Source organism: Pseudorasbora parva, chromosome 13 (assembly GCF_024679245.1).
Source record: "Pseudorasbora parva isolate DD20220531a chromosome 13, ASM2467924v1, whole genome shotgun sequence".
NCBI lineage: Eukaryota > Metazoa > Chordata > Actinopteri > Cypriniformes > Gobionidae > Pseudorasbora > Pseudorasbora parva.
The window spans coordinates 14364533-14384332 of record NC_090184.1 but is presented as its reverse complement, the minus strand read 5'-3'; the positions used below and the strand labels follow the sequence as shown (position 1 = coordinate 14384332).

The 19800-nt window shown below is 39.4% G+C and overlaps 1 protein-coding gene across 1 annotated transcript in view; it reads left to right on the top strand.

The window, feature by feature from the left end:
* Window positions 1-19501, top strand: part of prlhr2a (prolactin releasing hormone receptor 2a) — a 32877-nt gene extending 13376 nt beyond the window's left edge. Inside the window, exons 3-5 of the mRNA XM_067413250.1 lie at window positions 8727-8783; window positions 13643-14134; window positions 18851-19501. Of these exons, the coding sequence (XP_067269351.1) occupies window positions 13665-14134; window positions 18851-19493 (1113 nt within the window). The 5' untranslated portion in view covers window positions 8727-8783; window positions 13643-13664 and the 3' untranslated portion in view covers window positions 19494-19501. The remainder of the gene's footprint in view (window positions 1-8726; window positions 8784-13642; window positions 14135-18850) is intronic.
* Window positions 19502-19800: the final 299 nt, after the last annotated feature.

The window sequence follows — 19800 nt, the reverse complement described above, 5'->3', positions numbered from 1 at the left end:
GGCGAGGCAGGGATTGCAGATTTACGACCTGGACGGAAGCCTTTGAGGGCAGCTGTCTCGAAGGGAAGTCAAAATGATTAAACACAACAGCAGAAAGTGGACAGCTGAATTAAGGGACTTGTAGAGAGATTAATCTTTTCTGTTTCTATTCCAACTTCTAGGATAAAAGCAGTCTATTTTAAGGCATGTCTGCATGTAGACATCAGACACCAGTGTTGGGCTATTAAGTCAAAATCATCACCCGTTACTCTTTTAAAAAGTAATATTATTACTTTACTTATTACACTCTGGCCCTGCCAACAGTAATTTGTTACACCAGTGCCCGTAATTAAATGACATTCTTTTACACCCCACACAATTTGTGATTGTGTCCTTTCTGCTTAAAACTCTGACTGCATGAGTGCCTCTTTTTGAATTCAAGGGTATATTCACACATTTGCTTCTTATATTTCTTTAGACCGTAATCATTATTTCTTTTTTTCCACTAAATGAGGTGATCTGATGAGCATTACTGGCTCCTCTATGTCCTGAGTTTTCACTTCTGCAATCGCTGTTATGACTCCTTGAATGGCTGCATCGACTCATCCGATGTTTTGCTGCAGATACATTAGTCAGATATTGACATTACTCCTTCCCTTATTTGGATGACAAAACATCCCGTGCTCTTTCTGTCTCCATACACAACTAACATGGAGCTAATAAACATGATTATAACAAAATATGGTTTGAATGTGATTTTCATGGCCTTTTTTATTTTCTTCTTTTAGAATAAATTATGTTTATATGAAAAATGGTCAGCACGTGTTGTGATTAGCTAAAAAAAAAAGAACACAATTCTGACTCTATATTATATAACTGGTTATACGGGTCCTTCTCAAAAAATAAGAAGGACCTGTAGGACCTAAGCAGTCCTAAGCAGGACCTAAGCAGTCAGGTTCAGGTCAGGAGAGTTGGCAGGCCAATTGAGCACAGTAATACCATGGTCAGTAAACCATTTACTAGTGGTTTTGGCACTGTGAGCAGGTGCCAGGTCGTGCTGAAAAACCAAATCATCTCCATAAAGCTTTTCAGCAGATGGAAGCATGAAGTGCTCCAAAATCTCCTGATAGCTAGCTGCATTGACCCTGCCCTTGATAAAACACAGTGGACCAACACCAGCAGCTGACATGGCACCCCAGACAATCTCTGACTGTGGGTACTTGACACTGGACTTCAGGCATTTTGGCATTTCCTTCTCCCCAGTCTTCCTCCAGATTCTGGCACCTTGATTTCCAAATGACATGCAACGTTTGCTTTCATCCAAAAAAAGTACTTTGTACCACTGAGCAACAGTCCAGTGCTGCTTCTCTGTAGCCCAAAAGTGGCTTGACCTGGGGAATGCGGCACCTGTAGCCCATTTCCTGCACACGCCTGTGCACGGTGGCTCTGGATGTTTCTACTCCAGACTCAGTCCACTGCTTCCACAGGTCCCCCAAGGTCTGGAATCGGTCCTTCTCCACAATCTTCCTCAGGGTCCGGTCACCTCTTCTCATTGTGCAGCGTTTTTTGCCACACTTTTTCCTTCCCACAGACTTCCCACTGAGGTGCCTTGATACAGCACTCTGGGAACAGCCTATTCGTTCAGAAATTTCTTTCTGTGTCTTACCCTCTCTCTCGAGGGTGTCAATGATGGCCTTCTGGACAGCAGTCAGTTTGGCAGTCTAACCTATGGTTGGGGTTTTTGAGAAGACCCACACCTTCAGGGGTCTAGTGGAGTCCATGCCTAAACGGGTTAGGGCTGTTTTGGCCGCAAAATGGGGACCAACACAATATTAGGTCATAATGTTATGCCTAATTGTTGTATACAATATTATATGAAAGAAAATCGCCATGGGAAGTAATTATAAACACTTGATGGTACTTTACATTCTAAACATTAAGTAAACGTATAGCATTAGTCTTAATAGTCTTGCGTAAAAAGTTTCACACTCTTTGCAGAATCTGTGAAAATGTGAATAATTTTAACAAAACGAGGGATCATACAAAATGCATGTTATTGTTTACTTAGTACTGTCCTAAATAAGATATTTTAAATAAAAGATATTTACATATAGTCCACAAGACAAAAAATAGCTGAATTTATTTATAAAAATACCCCATTTAAAACTTTGTGTACCCTTAAGTCTTAATACTGTGCCGTTACTTGGATGATCCATGAATGTTTCAATTGTTTCTCTTTGTATTTGAAGTTCAAGGTAAATTGTTAATTTGTTTAACAATATTTGTCTTCCAGGAACCATATAAATATCTTCTGTTGCTTCTGAAGGGCAGTACTAAATGAAACAATTTGATATTTAAACAAAATAAGAAAAATCATCCTGTTCAAATCATTTTGTATCATCTTTCTTATTTGGTTTAAATTATTCACAGATTGTGCAAGGGGTGTGTAAACTTTTGAACAAGACTGTATCGGAATCAATGGGATGTAGATGGGCAAGACATGTAATGCCAGAATAAAGAAACACGGATAAAATATATATTTTTACTGGTTGTTCAAATTGTTTAATTAAAATGAGCTAAAGCAACACCATTGCTATACATTTTCATGTAAAAACTTAATTGTATTCAATCCACTTAAATATAAGTCAAATTGAAGTCAAACTTAATCCAATTGTGTTGTGTTGCATTAACTGAGACTGGGCGGGGCTTGTTAGTTCACAGCATGCTTTGCATATCGCTAAATCAAATAATATTTTATATGTAAAAGTGTTTTTTTATATCTATGTTTTGAGCAAAATGAGAAAGGGACTTGATTGTGTTTAATATTCAATTATGTAGGAATTATTGGAACAATTCAAATTATTGTGGGTTATCATTGTGGAGAAGAGTGGAGCATTTGCTTAGTCTGTGGACTCATACAACTAATATCATAATGGCTTTGCTGAAGAAGCTTTTAATGCTTTGAATTTAAGATGCTAATGTGTGCTGTTGATAGCTAGAAGTTTGTCGACTAGCTAGTGTAGTATTATAATTCAGTTGTGTAACATTAAAGTATATGAAATTGAAGTGAATTAAAGCAGCACCAGGTAACTTTTCAACCTTCATAATATATTTTCAAGACTCTTGTGATGATAAATCGACTTACAATAGGTTGAATGACACGTCTGCCATAGCTTGATGGGGTCTGGATCGTTTTTAATCGTACTTTTAAACTTCGGGTTTTAGGTAGTAACCCGAGAACAAAAAGAACTACAAAATTCGACTCGACATATACGTCACTTTCACCAACACCCACACTTCCTTAAATTCAGACGTGCGAGCCCAACTTTGTTCGTCGGATAGCCTAATATAGTCATGTCCGAAGCAGCAGAGACAAATAAGAAAGAAAAGGTTTTGTTGGAGGAAAGTAATAAGAGGAAACGAAAAAGCGATGGGATTAAAGGCAGGACGAGGATCAAAATTGGGCCAGCGTTTGCTCGTCGGCGTGAGCTGAAGGAGGCGTGCCCGACCGATGCTGTCAGGCTTGTTACGGTGATTACCTACCACTCAAACATTGAACTGAAGTATCATATAGATTCTGTAAAACGGTAACCAATAGACTACTATAAGGACGCTGGCTTGTAAAAGTATCGCGATTATTTGGCATTTGAAAAAAATAAAACCCATGAAATGATATTCATATGACATGCTGAAACATGCCACTGACTGTAACGTTACCTGGGATGAAGACATTTCACACGCGCCGCCAGAAGAACTCTGAACTCCTCTTGCAGTGAGGGTAACTGTTAGTGCTGCACCGACCCGCGGGACGCTTTTATGAAGTTATTTGGCCCGCACCGCACCACTGTATATATTTTTACAACCCGCCCCGCACCCGCGACCATTAAATAGACATACGGGGTCCGCGGGCTATGAGACGACCCGTGCATCACTAGTTCAGGGCAATCAGGGTTGTCATGTCAATAAATGCACACGTGATGGCATCCCCTGTTGTAGGAGGACAGAGCTTACGACAGTAGTTGAAGACATTATTTTTACTGTAGGGGGACCCCGAGAGCAAAAGTTACCAAGTGCTGCTTTAATGATTAACTAAATTAAATGTCTCAATCACAATTAAATAATGTAAATCCAACACACTTGTTTTTTCAGTGTATGCCACAATTTTACATTTGACAACAATATTCCTGTCATCTTTTCTCCCAAGTCTCAACAAAATCAAAGTAACCGCAATTTTTTCCAGCCACGTAATGTAAACCATTTTCCAAGATAGTTTGCTGCGAGTTGTAAAGATTGCGAAAATTAATCCAAAATATTGAATTATTCCAAAATACTGGATACAAATTACTAGAAAAATTACTACCACACTACTGGAATGTGTTGTAACGCGTAGACAAAATGCACAGTTTTATTTTAAATGAATGGCTGCAACAATAAAATATGTGTGAATATGGGGAGTGAATGTGCATATTGTCTGTGTTTGCATTTTTTTCTGCATGCCTGTCATGCCTGTTTGTGCAGATTCGTGTGTGTGTGTGTGTGTGTGTGTGTGTGTGTGTGTGTGTGTTTGTGTGTGTTTGTGTGTGTGAGAGAGAGAGAGAGAGAGAGAGAGAGAGAGAGAGAGAGAGAAAGAGAGAGAGAGAGAGAATAAACATAAATGTAGGCATTCTGTAGAATTGTTAAAATCACAAAAATGCTCTTTGTTTTATGTGTGTATAGTTACAACACGTGTTACAACCTAACCCGTCAGTGTCACTCATTATTTAGCTAGCTGTATTAGCATGGTGCTTTGAAATTAGCAGGATAACTCATATAACATTATCTACAATGTTGGAAGTACTAAACAAACCTTTTCTTACCTCAGATTTTGATTTTCTGCTGTAGTTTCAGGAGCAACACAGACTGGAAAACCTCAATGTGGGATTATAAAGGAGGCCAGAGGAAACTGAAACTGTCAGATGACTCCTATCTTATCAGTGATTTGTGTTACAACTGTACCCAACTTCCCTAATCATACCTAGTCTCTCCTTATCATAATTTTAAGCACATCTTTTTGTGTTTTGACAGTAAATGGCATTAAATGGTGTTTCGTATCTGTGTACCAAACATAACTTTTTGTTTAGAAAAAGTGAACATATAGTAAAATCTATATGATTTACTTCACTGCTCTGGTTAACAAAAAAATTGATTTCAATCTCCCTTCTTCTGAGGCAAGTCTGTGAGACTGATTCACAACAAAAGCAGTTGAAATGGAACTGAATGTGTTAAGATAGACAAAAGATGTCAAAGGCTTTGAGAAGGTCTTTTCTGACACTAGATCAATTGATCAATTTAATTTGCATTTAAAACGAAAACAAAAGTTGTTTTTGAGAAGAGGAATTGTTGCTTGAACAATGCATGCTGTCATATATTTGATGGTTTCCCTCTCATGTTTAATTTGCTGTCAGGGTAGGAAAAGGTGTCACTATATAGGAAAGATTTCACAGAAAATGTAAAAAAAAAAAAAAAAAAGGGAAACAAATCCTTCGACGAGGCTGTGTTGTAGAGCTTAAAGGGATGGTTCGCATAATGTTATTCAGTCAAAAAATATGATTTATTTAATTAATCATCACCTTGCTGGCTGCAGTTCACGTAATGGCCACCTGTGTCATTAATAACAAGAGTTTCTGAATTTTGCACATTGCTCCTTTAGGATAGGAAGTTTCTTGCCATAGATGTTTGCCCTGATTTAAAGTCACCAAAAAGTTGCTGAAAATCATTGCCAGTCTGCATATTTTGGGCAGTCAGAGTTGATAGACTTTATCTAGAAATCATGTAGTGTATGATGGGCACAGAGAACGCTGCGTCCTATATTGCATACTGTAGATTAGCGCTTCACGATTTTAGATAAATTGAGTTTTATTTTTAACAATTTTTTGTTGAGATTGTGATTCTCTCACGATTTTAAAGAAACAACATTAGACAACTAAACAAAATAACATCATTTACTAGAGGTTCTGACAAAATGTTCACTGGTTCAGGGACATGCTGTTGAAGAGCCCTCGTTGCTGAGGGTCTGGTTGGGGGATCGCGGTGCTGATGAGGTCAGGCAGCGCGGAAGACTTTCTTTTGCGAGTATTCTTCCCATTTCTTTTCCTTGCAGTGAGCTGCCGTCTTTGGTTATGATTTGAGCATCTGATGCATGATAGAAATGAAAAAGGCTTTCACATGAGGCCTATAACAATAAAAGTCACGATGACCTACTGCCGCGAGAAAATGAAGGCATCACACCCTGATGGGAAGCTTTCAGTTGTGATTTTTTTATGTTATAGCCCTATTTTAATAAAGATTTTAATAAGGCCTTGAATTACTTATTTCAAAGCCCTCAAAAGAGCGCCTAACAGACTTGAAACGAACAGCTTCTTGCTGACAGATTGTGATTTTGACTTTTCTGTCTACATAATTAGGAACATGGTGAATGGTGATAGTAATGTTTTAGAAGTAATTTTTGCTAAAGTTTGGCTATTTCTGTCCATTTAATGTTTTGTGCTGCATTGCTCGCCACAGCTTTGTTTTATTATTATTTAATTATTTTGTATTTAGGTTGTTTCAGCTATTTTTGGTTTGTCTCATTTAAAATCTGTTGACAGCATTGTATGGTAAACAGCAGGAACACTTATTCTGTTTGTTCACCTGGGCTCTCGCGTAACGCGCAAAGAGCACCTCAATAGTTCCATTAGTCTGTTTTTATCGGCTGAGCATAATTGAAGCACCCACAGGGATGGGATGGAACCACCCCGAGCGGTTTAAAGAAACTAACAGCATGCTGGAGTCTTAGAATAACGCACATTCATGCCTGCCTATTAGATCATAATATATAGATATCATGAGCTGTTTTAATCAGAGTGCAATACAAGTGAACAGTAATGCAAGTTTCTGGTCACTGTGGTTTTTTATACCTGGAATATATAGCCTAAAAAAGACTCCATAAATAATAAAGAGGTGTTGTTTTTTTGTAGTTTTTTTTCCAGAGAAACAATAATTTGGACAAACTATATGGAAGCCGTCTTTAATTTATACAAGAAAATAGAAAAAAGTAATTGTGATTTATATCTAAAAAAAAAAGAAAAAAAGTCAAATGTATTTGGTGCTTTTCACAATAAATGTTCAAAGCAACTTTACAGAAAATCATGATGTTACTGTTTATAATCATGATATATTCAGTCCTTACAGTCTTATACATTTAGCAGATTAGATCTGGGAAATAAATATGGTTCAGAGCAGGGGTTCTCAACTCTGGCCCTTGAGCTCCCCTTTCCTGTTGAGTTTATCTCCAGCAAAACACACCTGAGCTAAACCCAGGCTAAAGCTACGGTGGCCGACACAGGACAAAAATGTTATCTTCGGAGACGATAGAATGTAGCTAGAGCAGTTTTTTCATTTAGGATTACTGTAGGAACTAGAGCCTGACTGATATGGGTTTTTTGGGGCCGATACTGATATTAGGGAATAAAAATAAAAGAAATTCTACACTTTCTCTTATATCGACATATCGGTCGATATTCTTTATGTGTATATTATAGTACAGTAGCAGTACAAGTTTAGACACTTTACCACTGATGTGTCAAAAATTTTGACTGGTACTTTATATAATACATTATAAAACATAAATGAAAAACAGTTCTTTTCAGGTTTTTCATGCAGGTCTAAATTAGATTTTCAGGTAGGCTACAAAAAAAGTAATCAAATGTAAAACATCCCTTCATAGTCTTCACTGTATAAATATAGTTTGACCCTTATTTAAGTTATTCAGTCAAGTGCAGTGAGTGATATTTTCCTGTCTTTTATCTTGTCTTTTATGAGAACGCTTCCCTGCATTTGATTAAATTTTCCTACTTTCCATGTTTTCCCTTTTAAACGGTAGCGGGCGATATTACACATTTTTGAACGAGTATTGAATCTACTGATCAAAACACAGATGAAGAAGAAGCAGAAACAGCAGATGCATGTAAGATAATGCGATTATCAACATTAAACAGCATATAAATCAAAACAGCTTTATGATGGACTCGATTTTCTCCATCTATGTTTTGATTAGCGTTCTGAATCTCATCTGTATATGTAGTCTTTGACAAAAACACAATGTCTTAGCTTTTTGCTCAAAATGTAGTTTTTTAAACTAAACATTTTTTGATAAAAAAAAAGATTGCATGAAGCTAGAATAAAACAGAGGGACTGTTCTTTCTTTTGATATATTGTGTGTTCAGATATTCACAATATATTCTGTGGGGCATAAAACTTGTGAAAAGGACCATTCCACACTGGGATTAAACACTGGCAGTGATGGCAAATGCAATGAAACATGGCTATGTTGTTGCAAAGGGCCAGATTACCAAAATGACAATAGTTATAATGCACCAACATGACCGCATATAATGCAGTTATAATGACCTCATTGTCATGCTCAAGAAACTAATTTGAAATGATTCAAGCTTTGTGACATTGTGCATTATCCTGCTGTAAGTAGCCATCAGAAGATGGGTACATGGTGGTCTTAAAGGGATGGACATTGTCAGAAACAATCCTCAGGTAGGCTGCAGCATTTAAACGATGGCTAATTGGCACTAAGGGGTCTAAAGTGTGCCAAGAAACATCCCCCACACCATTACACCACCAGCAGCAGCCTGTCCAGTTGTAACAAGGCATGATAGATCCATGTTCTCATTCTGTTTACACCAAATTCTGACTCTACCACCTGAATGTCTCAACAGAAATCGAGGCTCATCAGACCAGGCAACATTTTTCCAGTCTTCAACTGTCCAATTTTGGTGAGTTTGTGCAAATTGTAGCCTCTTTTTCCTATTTGTAGTGGAGATAAGTGGTATGCGGTGTGTCTTCTGCTGTTGTAGCCCATCAGTCTCAAGGTTGTGGGTGTTGTGGCTTCACAAATGCTTTGCTGCATACCTCGGTTGTAACAAGTGGTTATTTCAGTCAAAGTTGCTCTTCTATCAGCTTGAATCAGTCGGCCCATTCTCCTCTGACCACTAGCATCAACAATAATAATACTAATAATAGATTTTATTTATAACGCACTTTTTATTCCAAAGAATCTCAAAAGTGCAATAAAGGTAAAAAAAGTATAACAAAAAATATAGAATAATACAAACAATCAACCGACACAGAAAACTGAACAGAAACAGAGGTGATGGTGAACAGAAACAGAGCTGATGGTGAACAGAAACAGAGCGGATGGTGAACAGTAAATAGAGCTGATGGTGAACAGAAACAGAGAAGATGGTGAACAGTAAACAGAGCTTATGGTGAAGAGAAACAGAGCTGATGGTGAACAGAAAACAGAGCTGATGGTGAACAGAAACAGAGCTGATAGTGAACAGAAAACAGAGCTAATGGTGAACAGAAACCGAGCTGATGGTGAACAGAAACCAAGCTGATGGTGAACAGAAATAGATCTGATGGTGAACAGAAAACAGAGCTGATGGTGAACAGAAATAGATCTGATGGTGAACAGAAAACAGCTGATGGTGAACAGAAACAGAGCTGATGGTGAACAGAAAGCAGAGCTGATGGTGAACAGAAACAGAGCTGATGGTGAACAGAAAACAGAGCTGATGGTGAACAGAAAACAGAGCTGATGGTGAACAGAAAACAGAGCTGATGGTGAACAGAAACAGAGCTGATGGTGAACAGAAACAGAGCTGATGGTGAACAGAAAACAGAGCTGATGGTGAACAGAAACAGAGCTGATGGTGAACAGAAAACAGAGCTGATGGTGAACAGAAACAGAGCTGATGGTGAACAGAAAACAGAGCTGATGGTGAACAGAAATAGATCTGATGGTGAACAGAAAACAGCTGATGGTGAACAGAAACAGAGCTGATGGTGAACAGAAAGCAGAGCTGATGGTGAACAGAAACAGAGCTGATGGTGAACAGAAAACAGAGCTGATGGTGAACAGAAAACAGAGCTGATGGTGAACAGAAACCGAGCTGATGGTGAACAGAAACCGAGCTGATGGTGAACAGAAAACAGCTGATGGTGAACAGAAACAGAGCTGATGGTGAACAGAAACAGAGCTGATGGTGAACAGAAAACAGAGCTGATGGTGAACAGAAACAGAGCTGATGGTGAACAGAAAACAGAGCTGATGGTGAACAGAAACAGAGCTGATGGTGAACAGAAAACAGAGCTGATGGTGAACAGAAACAGAGCTGATGGTGAACAGAAAACAGAGCTGATGGTGAACAGAAAACAGAGCTGATGGTGGAAGTCTCTGTAAGTTCCAGTACACTGTGGTCCACTCCATGTTTTACATTTCTCCCAGTGCTAGAGGCTCTGTTGCTACATATTCCCAGATTCGGCAGTGTCCTGATGACGTCGTCGAGGCATGACAGCTGAAGACCAGATGATGGGTCTTCATGATGATTCAGACGATGGGGATCGCCGCATCCACGTGAAGAAGGCAGACAAAGTTTACTGGGCACTTTTGTGGACACACCGGGGTCGGCGCAGAAGTCCAAGCCGTTCCACGGCCGCAGTGCAAGACAGAAAAGTGATGCAGCCGACAGAAGCAGAACAACCCAACATCACGCCGGACGCTGATGACGCTAGCCCGGTGCAAACTTCAGCCACCATCCAGCCAGTAGCGCGGGAAGGGGGGTGCTGCGGGGGCTGCAATTTTAATATGTGGACTAAAATTATATTGTATTTAAAAACATGAAATGAAATAAAATTAAAATAGACTGACATAACATACTGTGTTTGATATGGGATTAAAATAATGGGCAGTGGATAAGATATAAACTAATGATTTAATTATTTTAATAATTCCTCAGAAAGTGTTTTCGTCACCATCACGTCACCTCACTCACTCTCATTTGGTCATGGCTAGCAATAAGCAGCAGAAACCTATTTTTAGACGTTTTTTTGAGTAACGTTACTCTTAACACGGTTAAGAAAAGTAAAATCTTCTCAAATAAATATGTAAACAACAACGACGCTGACCTTGACACCGACACAAACTCTGTTCAGACATCCGCAAGGTTTGTCAGCTGGACGTTAACATGTACTCTCACCAGTCTGCTGAGGTCGGGTCACATAATATTTTACAAACATGAGCCTATGAACACAAATAAAATGAATGCTTTATGAGTGATGATTAACACGTGTCTGTGTATGATCCATGGGCGTCGGAACCATTGGGTGTCGCGAGGACCCACCCACTTTTTAAGACCAATGATATTGGATTCACTCACTTTTATCGTCTCTAATTCAACACGTCTGTTTACCTGCCCTAACCGAGAAAAACGTATTAGGTGTTGACTCTTTTTTTTCCACTTTTCTTATATTCTCTCCATTTTTATTGAAAATAAAATTGCCTTTCCGATCTGATATGTGATGTGAAACGGAAGTAGAGAGAGTTCGGCAAAAGGCGGATTCGAACCTCTGTTCGATTTGCGTCAAAACTTGATGATATGCATCTTACCCCTACTCTATAGCCAGTGATTTCCATAATTTTGTCTGGCGCAATCAATCGTTTAGTAAACTGCGGTATATTTGTATGTAATGTTAATGGCATATACATTACTCCAGCAAAAAACAAATTCTGAGACCACCCACAGTTTTGCTTCCGACGCCCATGGCATTCTCAGGTTTTAACAAGTAATTAATTTTAAACAACAATAATCTGGGGCGGTGGGTCCTTGCTTTTTGACGGTAAAGGGTGGTTCTACTACAACACCTCTCTGGTCGCCACCGACAACAAAATGACGTCGCACATTTTCCGACCCAACTGTCAGCCCCCCCGGAATGAAACGGCTTCCAGCGTGCCTGCATGCAGCTCAAGCCCGAGGGAGACACCCAGAGAGCAGCTGACACCCAGAACAGAAGCAGCAAGCAACATCTTTTGAATTGAATTGAATGTCCTTCAAACCAGAAGCAACCGCAACAGTTCAAACATAAACATCAGAGAAGCGGCGAAGAACGACGAACGGCAGACAACGTCCTCTCAGTGGCTGCCAGCAATCAGCAACAGTCCCAATTGTTGCTCTGACTGTTAGACTAGTCACAAAAACAATAAAATAAAATAAAATATAATCTAATAGTACAGTTAACATGGTTTGTGGGTGGAGAAATGCCGAACAGACAACGCCAGCGTCCTCTCCCCCACGTTGCCTAGCAACTCAAAAACAAGGCATTTTCGCCCACAGGACTGCCGCATACTGGATGTTTTTCCCTTTTCACACAATTCTCTGTAAACCCTAGAAATGGTTGTGCGTTAAAATCCCAGTAACTGAGCAGATTGTGAAATACTCAGACCGGCCTGTCTGGCACCAACAACATGCCACGCTCAAAATTGCTTAAATCTCCTTTCTTTCCCATTCTGACATTCAGTTTGGAGTTCAGAAGATTTTCTTGACCAGGACCACACCCCTAAATGCATTGAAGCAACTGCCATGTGATTGGTTGATTAGATAATTGCATTCATGAGAAATTAAACAGATGTTCCTAATAATCCTTTAGGTGAGTGTATCTTAAAATATGTCAGTGCCATTATGTCTCAAGGTGCATAGCAGCATTCATCTAAGCCAGGCTATCTATGAAGCCAGGCCTGATGAGATTACTGAGATATGCAATTAACACTTAATTTCAAATCACTTAATTTCAAATCACTGCAAATATTCAAGATGTAATTGAATATTATGTTGTTAATTTGTTAATTTATTGTTCATCTAACTCAACCAATCGACAGCCTTGGCTTATCTATCCCATGTTATCCTCGAATGTGAAGGTTTAGGATAATTAAATAATACAGCTCGTTCTGTTTAAAATTAATTGCTGAAATTGATCACTGTCAAATGGGTATTTCTGAATGCGTGTCAAATGCAAAAATCCACAATAGAAGATGACAATGAGAGAGAGAGAGAGAGAGAGAGAGAGAGAGAGAGAGAGAGAGAGAGCATTCACATAAATGTAGGCATTTAATGATAGAGAAACAAAACAGCAATCACAATCACTGCTTGTTACAGGAGATGCCAAAGAGCATTTATGCTTAATCTATGAACCATTTAATCAGTTAATTAAAGGGCGCTGTGAATGAGGTTTATTTGCATTTCAATGGAAAGCAGCCTTTGAAACGGCAAAGCACATGTGCGATGGCAGCCGAGACACATCTATGACTCAAATCAGGCTGGCTTTCATTTATTAGTGTCTTTAGATGTTTCTGTTTACTGCTGTTTGGACTGACAGAGCATATTGTATATTGAGAGAAACGCACAAATCTGAGTCCCGCTGATTCATTTCTACGAGTAACCTGACTTCCGAAGTAAATCAAGGCTGTATTGAAGGGCTTTTAGGAGTGCTTTCTGCCTCTCTTTCTATGCGGAAAGTGGGTCAGTACAGGGAACAGGAACTTTCGATGAAATTTATGGCTGTGCTCATTAGAGTTTGAAAAACTTTATAACATTTGTTATATGAGCCAACCAGACTAGCACCTATGTGGTGTGAACTGCATGTTATGCATCGCACGCCCCCGCAGGACATACTCAAGTGGTTTCATGGCCATTTCAGCCCATCTGTTACTGGTTTAAATTTGAGCTAAAGAGTTGATTTATAAAGAAAGCTAATCAACATGTATCTCTTTCCTTATCAATATCCCAAAACCCTTCAGGTCTCTGAAGCAGTATTCCAGGATGGATGGCAGTGGTGGTGAATGGCTCAGCACTCCCGTGCCCTCGTCTTGCATGGAAAACGTTACCATGGAAAATTCCAGCGTGGGTCAAATCTATGAGGTCGTGCTGCAGTCGACGAACACGACTAAGTGGAATCCACAGTTTGTTGACGTGGAGCTCCTTCAGTCTTTCAAACCTCTCATCATCCCCTGCTACGCTCTTGTGGTTCTGGTGGGAGTTTTCGGGAACTATCTGCTGCTTTACGTCATCTGCCACACCAAAAAAATGCACAATGTAACCAACTTCTTTATCGGTAACCTGGCCTTTTCCGACATGCTGATGTGTGCCACCTGTGTGCCCTTTACCCTGGCGTATGCTTTTAATCCTCGCGGGTGGGTTTTTGGAAGATTCATGTGCTACCTGGTGTTCCTCATTCAGCCTGTGACCGTGTATGTGTCAGTGTTCACACTGACAGCCATCGGAGTGGATAGGTGAGCGATGCATCTGAGTCTTGTGTTTCTTGACAGTGTGATTAATTCATTGCATCAATGTTAACTAGCATCCTGGGGGTTTTGTTGTGTATATTTAAAGGTGCGCCATGTAACTTTTCCATCAGCTGGAGGTTCAAAACAAAGCCATATTTAGATGACAAGTTTGAGCGCAGAATCTCACAGCTTTCGCTTATTAACCCTTAAATATATACCTTGGGTCGTTACCGACCCGAGACGTCATTCACTACCCTGCTCCTCATTATTTTTTAAAAGTTAGACATCAACATTCTTAGTATTCCTCAATCAATCCATTTTAAACAATATAACAAGAAAAAATAATTATAATTAAATGCCTGTTTTTTCACTTGTTTTTTTGTCAAAATTGTATAGGGTCGCTAACGACCCAAGGTGTGTAGGATTGTAAGTATATTTTGTTTGCACAATGATAAATTAATCTATAATGACGAAATAGGGCACAATTCACCTTTATTCCACGAGGTGGCAATGTGTGATACGCAATGATGAAGTGACGTTTCACTCATAGTTACCTCTGACAGAAAACGAAACAATAATAATTATAATCTGCAAAACTTGAAATGTCTCAGTGATTTACTGCAGAGAGGAAGAACTAAACACAATCAAATATTAGTGTCACTGTCTCTTGATGATGGATGTGCTCAAGAAGCTGTCAGTGATAAAAATATTAATTTTGACGTTGAAAAGGAGTTTGGAGAATATGCTCGAAATCGCGAATATGAGACAGATGCTGAATATACTGGCAAACGAGCTCTGACGAGGTCATATGATGATGGTATTAAACATCTGCTCAAACTAAATCCTTCCAAGCTCCAAAAGGTAACGAAATAGGTTTTATTTTATTCTTCTGTAAGTGTTACTCTAACATCAGGAGTTTTATATATTATCATGACAGGTAGAGGTCTATCCATGTTTAATATAGATCCGGGTCGCTAACGACCCAAATATGTAAGAATGTTTGGCGAAACAGTCATGCATTTAAGTGTCAACGTTACTGTAGTATGAAGCAGAGCAGGACCGAGTGTTGTGGGAGCTGAGCAAGGCTGCTGGAGCGATTGTTAAACAAACACACACCTTGCGAGCAGCGGGACTTACATTATGCTATGTAATAATGCTACAGTCGCCGGCACCATTTCCGCCTTTCTGGTCATGAATATGAGGTGACGCAGCTTTGGTGACGCAACTTACATTATGCTACAGTCGCCGGCACCATTTCCGCCTTTCCGGTCATGAATATGAGGTGACGCAGCTTTGTTTATCATATTACATTCGAGTGTTACATACGTTACTCTGTTCGTTTGCTGGGCGTCTGTCATGACACATGTTCACACTGATAAGAGTAAAGCGTTTCTAAAGAATAAAACTGAGGGTAACACAGATATGATGTAATTGACAGGCGACTCCCTCACATGTCCCTGTTCCTTGGTTAAAATAGCAATTTTCTCACGATTTATAAATATTTGGAAACATTTGGGATATTGTAAGTAGTCAAGTGAACAAAATATATAACACTGGCCTAGTGGTTTTTGGACATTTTAATGATTTTTGTTTTTTACATATTGCACCTTTAACATGCGGATTCGGCTGAATTATTGCCGAAACTACTGTTCAAAGCTCAAAAAAGAAAATTACATTAAAAAAAAACATGTCTCATAATATTGCTTTTACTTAAAGGGATAGTTCACCCAAAAAGGAAAATGTGATGTTTTTCTGCTTACCCCCAGTCCATCCAACATGTAGGTGTCTTTGTTTCTTCAGTAGAACACAAATGAAGATTTTAACTCCACCGTTGCTGTGTGCCAGTCATATAATGCATGTGAATGGGTAACAATTCTATGAGAGCAAAAAAAAAAAAAACATGCTTAGACAACATGCACAAAGAGCCCTGTGGTTCATGACGACACACGGATATCTTAAGACACAAAACGATCAGTTTGTGTGAGAAATCCAGCCGTATATATATATATATATATATATATATATATATATATATATATATATATATATATATATATATATAAAAATTTTAACCTCAAATACAACGCTATATCCAACAGCCTGGAACACGCTTGACTTCCGGTAAAGGTCCACATTGATTCACCCCCCCCACACACACACACACATTGAGTGTTTGTTGGTAAATAGTAATGTTATAATGTGTTGCCTAATAAACCAGGACTTGTTTTCCCCATTGCTGAAAATATATATTTATAGACGATTTTTTTCTTTTTTACTTTGTAAAGCCTTTAACCTTCACACTCGTCCCTATGCCAGCGCTCCAGCGCTGATGGATGATGATACTAACTGCACGTTAGCCCCAGAACATGAAATATTGGTGGTTTGTTGTATAATACGTGCATTAAGAATCCATTTACCTTACAGTCAAGGCTTTTTTTGGTGCAGACAAGGCTGTCACCTCCTGCACGCGGACTGGTGGTTCATCTTCTGTGCTTTTACATGTAGAGAAACCCACGTGAATACCGCCTTTGAAAGCCCTTGATATAATTGTCGGGTTTTAGAAGCAGACCCATTCAACCAGTCTGGATTTGGAGGCGAGGAAATGTCTGTCCATTGAAGAGGAAACACATTGTTCGCAGTGTGTCTTCTTAAGCAAGACATGGAATGGGTCCTGTCTGCTCACCTTGAAGCAAATAAAGAGCTCATTGAAAGGCCTTGTTTTGATCCAGTTTCTTACAGCCCACTGAATGTCTCTACACAATGTTAAATATCTCATTCGGTTCAGCTTTTTACTTTGTCTTTATTAACACAAACCTAAGAAATAATATTTCTCATTCTTATTTCAAAAACAGTGTTTTCGAAGTGTTGTCAATACAAATAGGTTACCTAAGCTTGAACTGACAATGAAAAGTTAGTGGAAAATACCCTAAACTGATCAAATGCTCAATATTAAACTGACCTAAAGGCTTTTTATGGCACTTGCTTTTGACTATGTAAACTAGGCCTGTTTGAAGGTCTTTTTCAGCGTCTCGCAGATGATTCACTTTTTTTTAAAATGGCATGTCAAGTTAAAAAAGTTGAACTTTTAAAATACCTGTATAATACTGTGTTTTTAGCCACTCCGCTTCACTGTGTGAGTTACTTCAAATGGTATTTTTTGAGACCGGCTTGAATTTAAGTGAATACGACACTTTTTAGGACTCGGTTCCCAATGCGCCCGATTTGAGGAATCGATTATTTATGGAATTGTGTCTTAGCAAGAGTCGACTCACACAGTGCCTGTCGAGTCGCACCCATACTGCTCTACTATATTGTATGTGAAAAACAGTATGCCGAGTAACTGAGTAGTACGTCTGAATTCATATAAAGGTCCTTCTAAAAAAAATAGCATATTGTGATAAAGTTCATTATTTTCCATAATTTAATGATAAAAAAATCATATATTTTAGATTCGTTGCACTCCAACTGAAATATTTCAGGTCTATTAATGTTTTAATACTGATGATTTTGGCATGCAGCTCATGAAAACCCAAAATTCCTATCTCCAAAAATTAGCATATTTCATCCGAACAATAAAAGAAAAGTGTTTTTGATACGTGTTGGGGAAAAGTACTCAGATGACCGACTACTTCCGGCGAGATTCGGAAGTGGGCATACAATGGACACTTTACTATCCCCTGGGGATTTATGAATGGAAGTGATGGTAACTGCCGCTGATAGGTCACATGATAATGACAACATGGCAGATGTAGTACGTACATTCATAGTATACTCATTCATACTATATAGAACATACTTGTTCAACTGTCGCAAAGTTCATTTAAACTCAAATGTAGTACCTACTCACATAGTATGCAATTTCGGATGCAGCCCCAGTTTCTGTTGAAGCCAATATGGAAGTAGCTTAAACTACAATTCATCAACTGGCCACTAGGGGCAGGATCCTGGAGGGAGAATCTAATTAAGCCCCATGTTAAAATGCTCAACTTTACAGCAGAAGAAAAAAAAAACATGTTTACAGCCTCGTACAAATTGTGGTTTTGGTCTATACAGCAAATTTTTCCCTTTTCTATTATCTGGACGTGACACGCAATGACACACTGGCAAGATGGCAACGGCCAGCTCGATCCTACTTTACACTTAAAAACGGCTCTTCAGAATCCTATGGGTCACGTCATGGACACTATGTCTATATTTTTTTTACAGTCTATGGTCGCACCACATTACCTGAAATAAACTCCACTCAGTGACAAAGCTAAAATATTTCCGCTTTGAGGTGTGTGTAGCGAGTGTGTTTAATGCGAGTGAAATATAATCATCACAGACACGCGATTACAGTTGGAAAGAGGCTTTTGTTTCAGGAAAGTGTGTCTTGTGTGGAACATTGAATCTTCAAGTGTGTGGCCAGCCTATGTTAAATTCCACCCCCCGGTCAAGATTCGCTCGGGAATAGTGCAATAGCCTATGCTTGCTTTTCTGTTAAAGGGGTCATATGACGGTTCTAAAAAGAACATTACTTTGTGTATTTGGTTTAATGCAGTGTGTTTGCATAAGTTTAGTTTAAGTAATTATTTTATTTTATTATTTTGGGGTGGAGTATCCCACTGAAACCGAAATTAAAAAATCTGCTCATGATAGAAGAGGTGTTGAACTGTTACATCAGATACAGACGTGAGATCAATGCCGTAACTTGTTGCCTTGATCTGTCCTTTTAACTTCCAGATATTATGCTACAGTTCATCCACTGAAGAAACGCATATCAGTTCTGGCCTGCACGTACCTTCTGTCTGGGATCTGGATTCTGTCATGTGGTCTGGTAGCTCCTGCTGTGGCCCACACATACCATGTGGAGTTCAAGGACGAAGGTTTCACCATCTGCGAGGAGTTCTGGATGGGTCAGGAGAGAGAGCGACTAGTCTATGGTTACAGCATGCTCTTCATCACCTATGTTCTTCCACTGTCTGCTCTTTGCATCTCTTATTTGTGCATTTCGGTGAAGCTTCGCAATTGCGTGGTGCCGGGTCATCGTACCCAGAGCCAAGCGGAAGCCCAGCGGGCTCGGAAACGCAAGACGTTTCGCCTGGTGTCCTTGGTCGTCGCTGCTTTTGGGATCTGTTGGCTGCCACTTAGCGTCTTCAATGTTCTTCGGGACATTGATATAGACCTGATCGACAAGCGCTACTTCCTGTTGATCCAGCTTTTGTGTCACTTGTGTGGAATGAGTTCATCTTGTTGTAACCCATTTTTATACGCATGGCTGCATGATCGTTTCAGGGCGGAACTGCGGAAGATGTTTACCTGCCATAAACGGATTGGCATCGGGATTCCTGCTAACAACTGCGCCACGGCTAGCGTGGTTCTCTGACAGAAAATGAGCAGGCTGAGGTAGTCCAAAGACCACCAAGGCTAGCAGAACACTTGGTCTGCAAACTTATGGAATGGAGAAAGTGTTCACAACGGTCCTCTGCCATCTGCCAAGTTCCTCCATGTGCATCTTGTTCTAGATGGACACAGATGGTCCTTCTTGGAAGTACAAGCCATGTGTGCTGGGGAGAAATCTGTTGGATTAATCAACAAGATTTCACCATGCTGTCTGTAATTTGGATATGCATTTCCTAAAAAGGAAACAGTCTTCGGATGTTGGTCTCATCACAGAGAATGGTCCCTGAAAA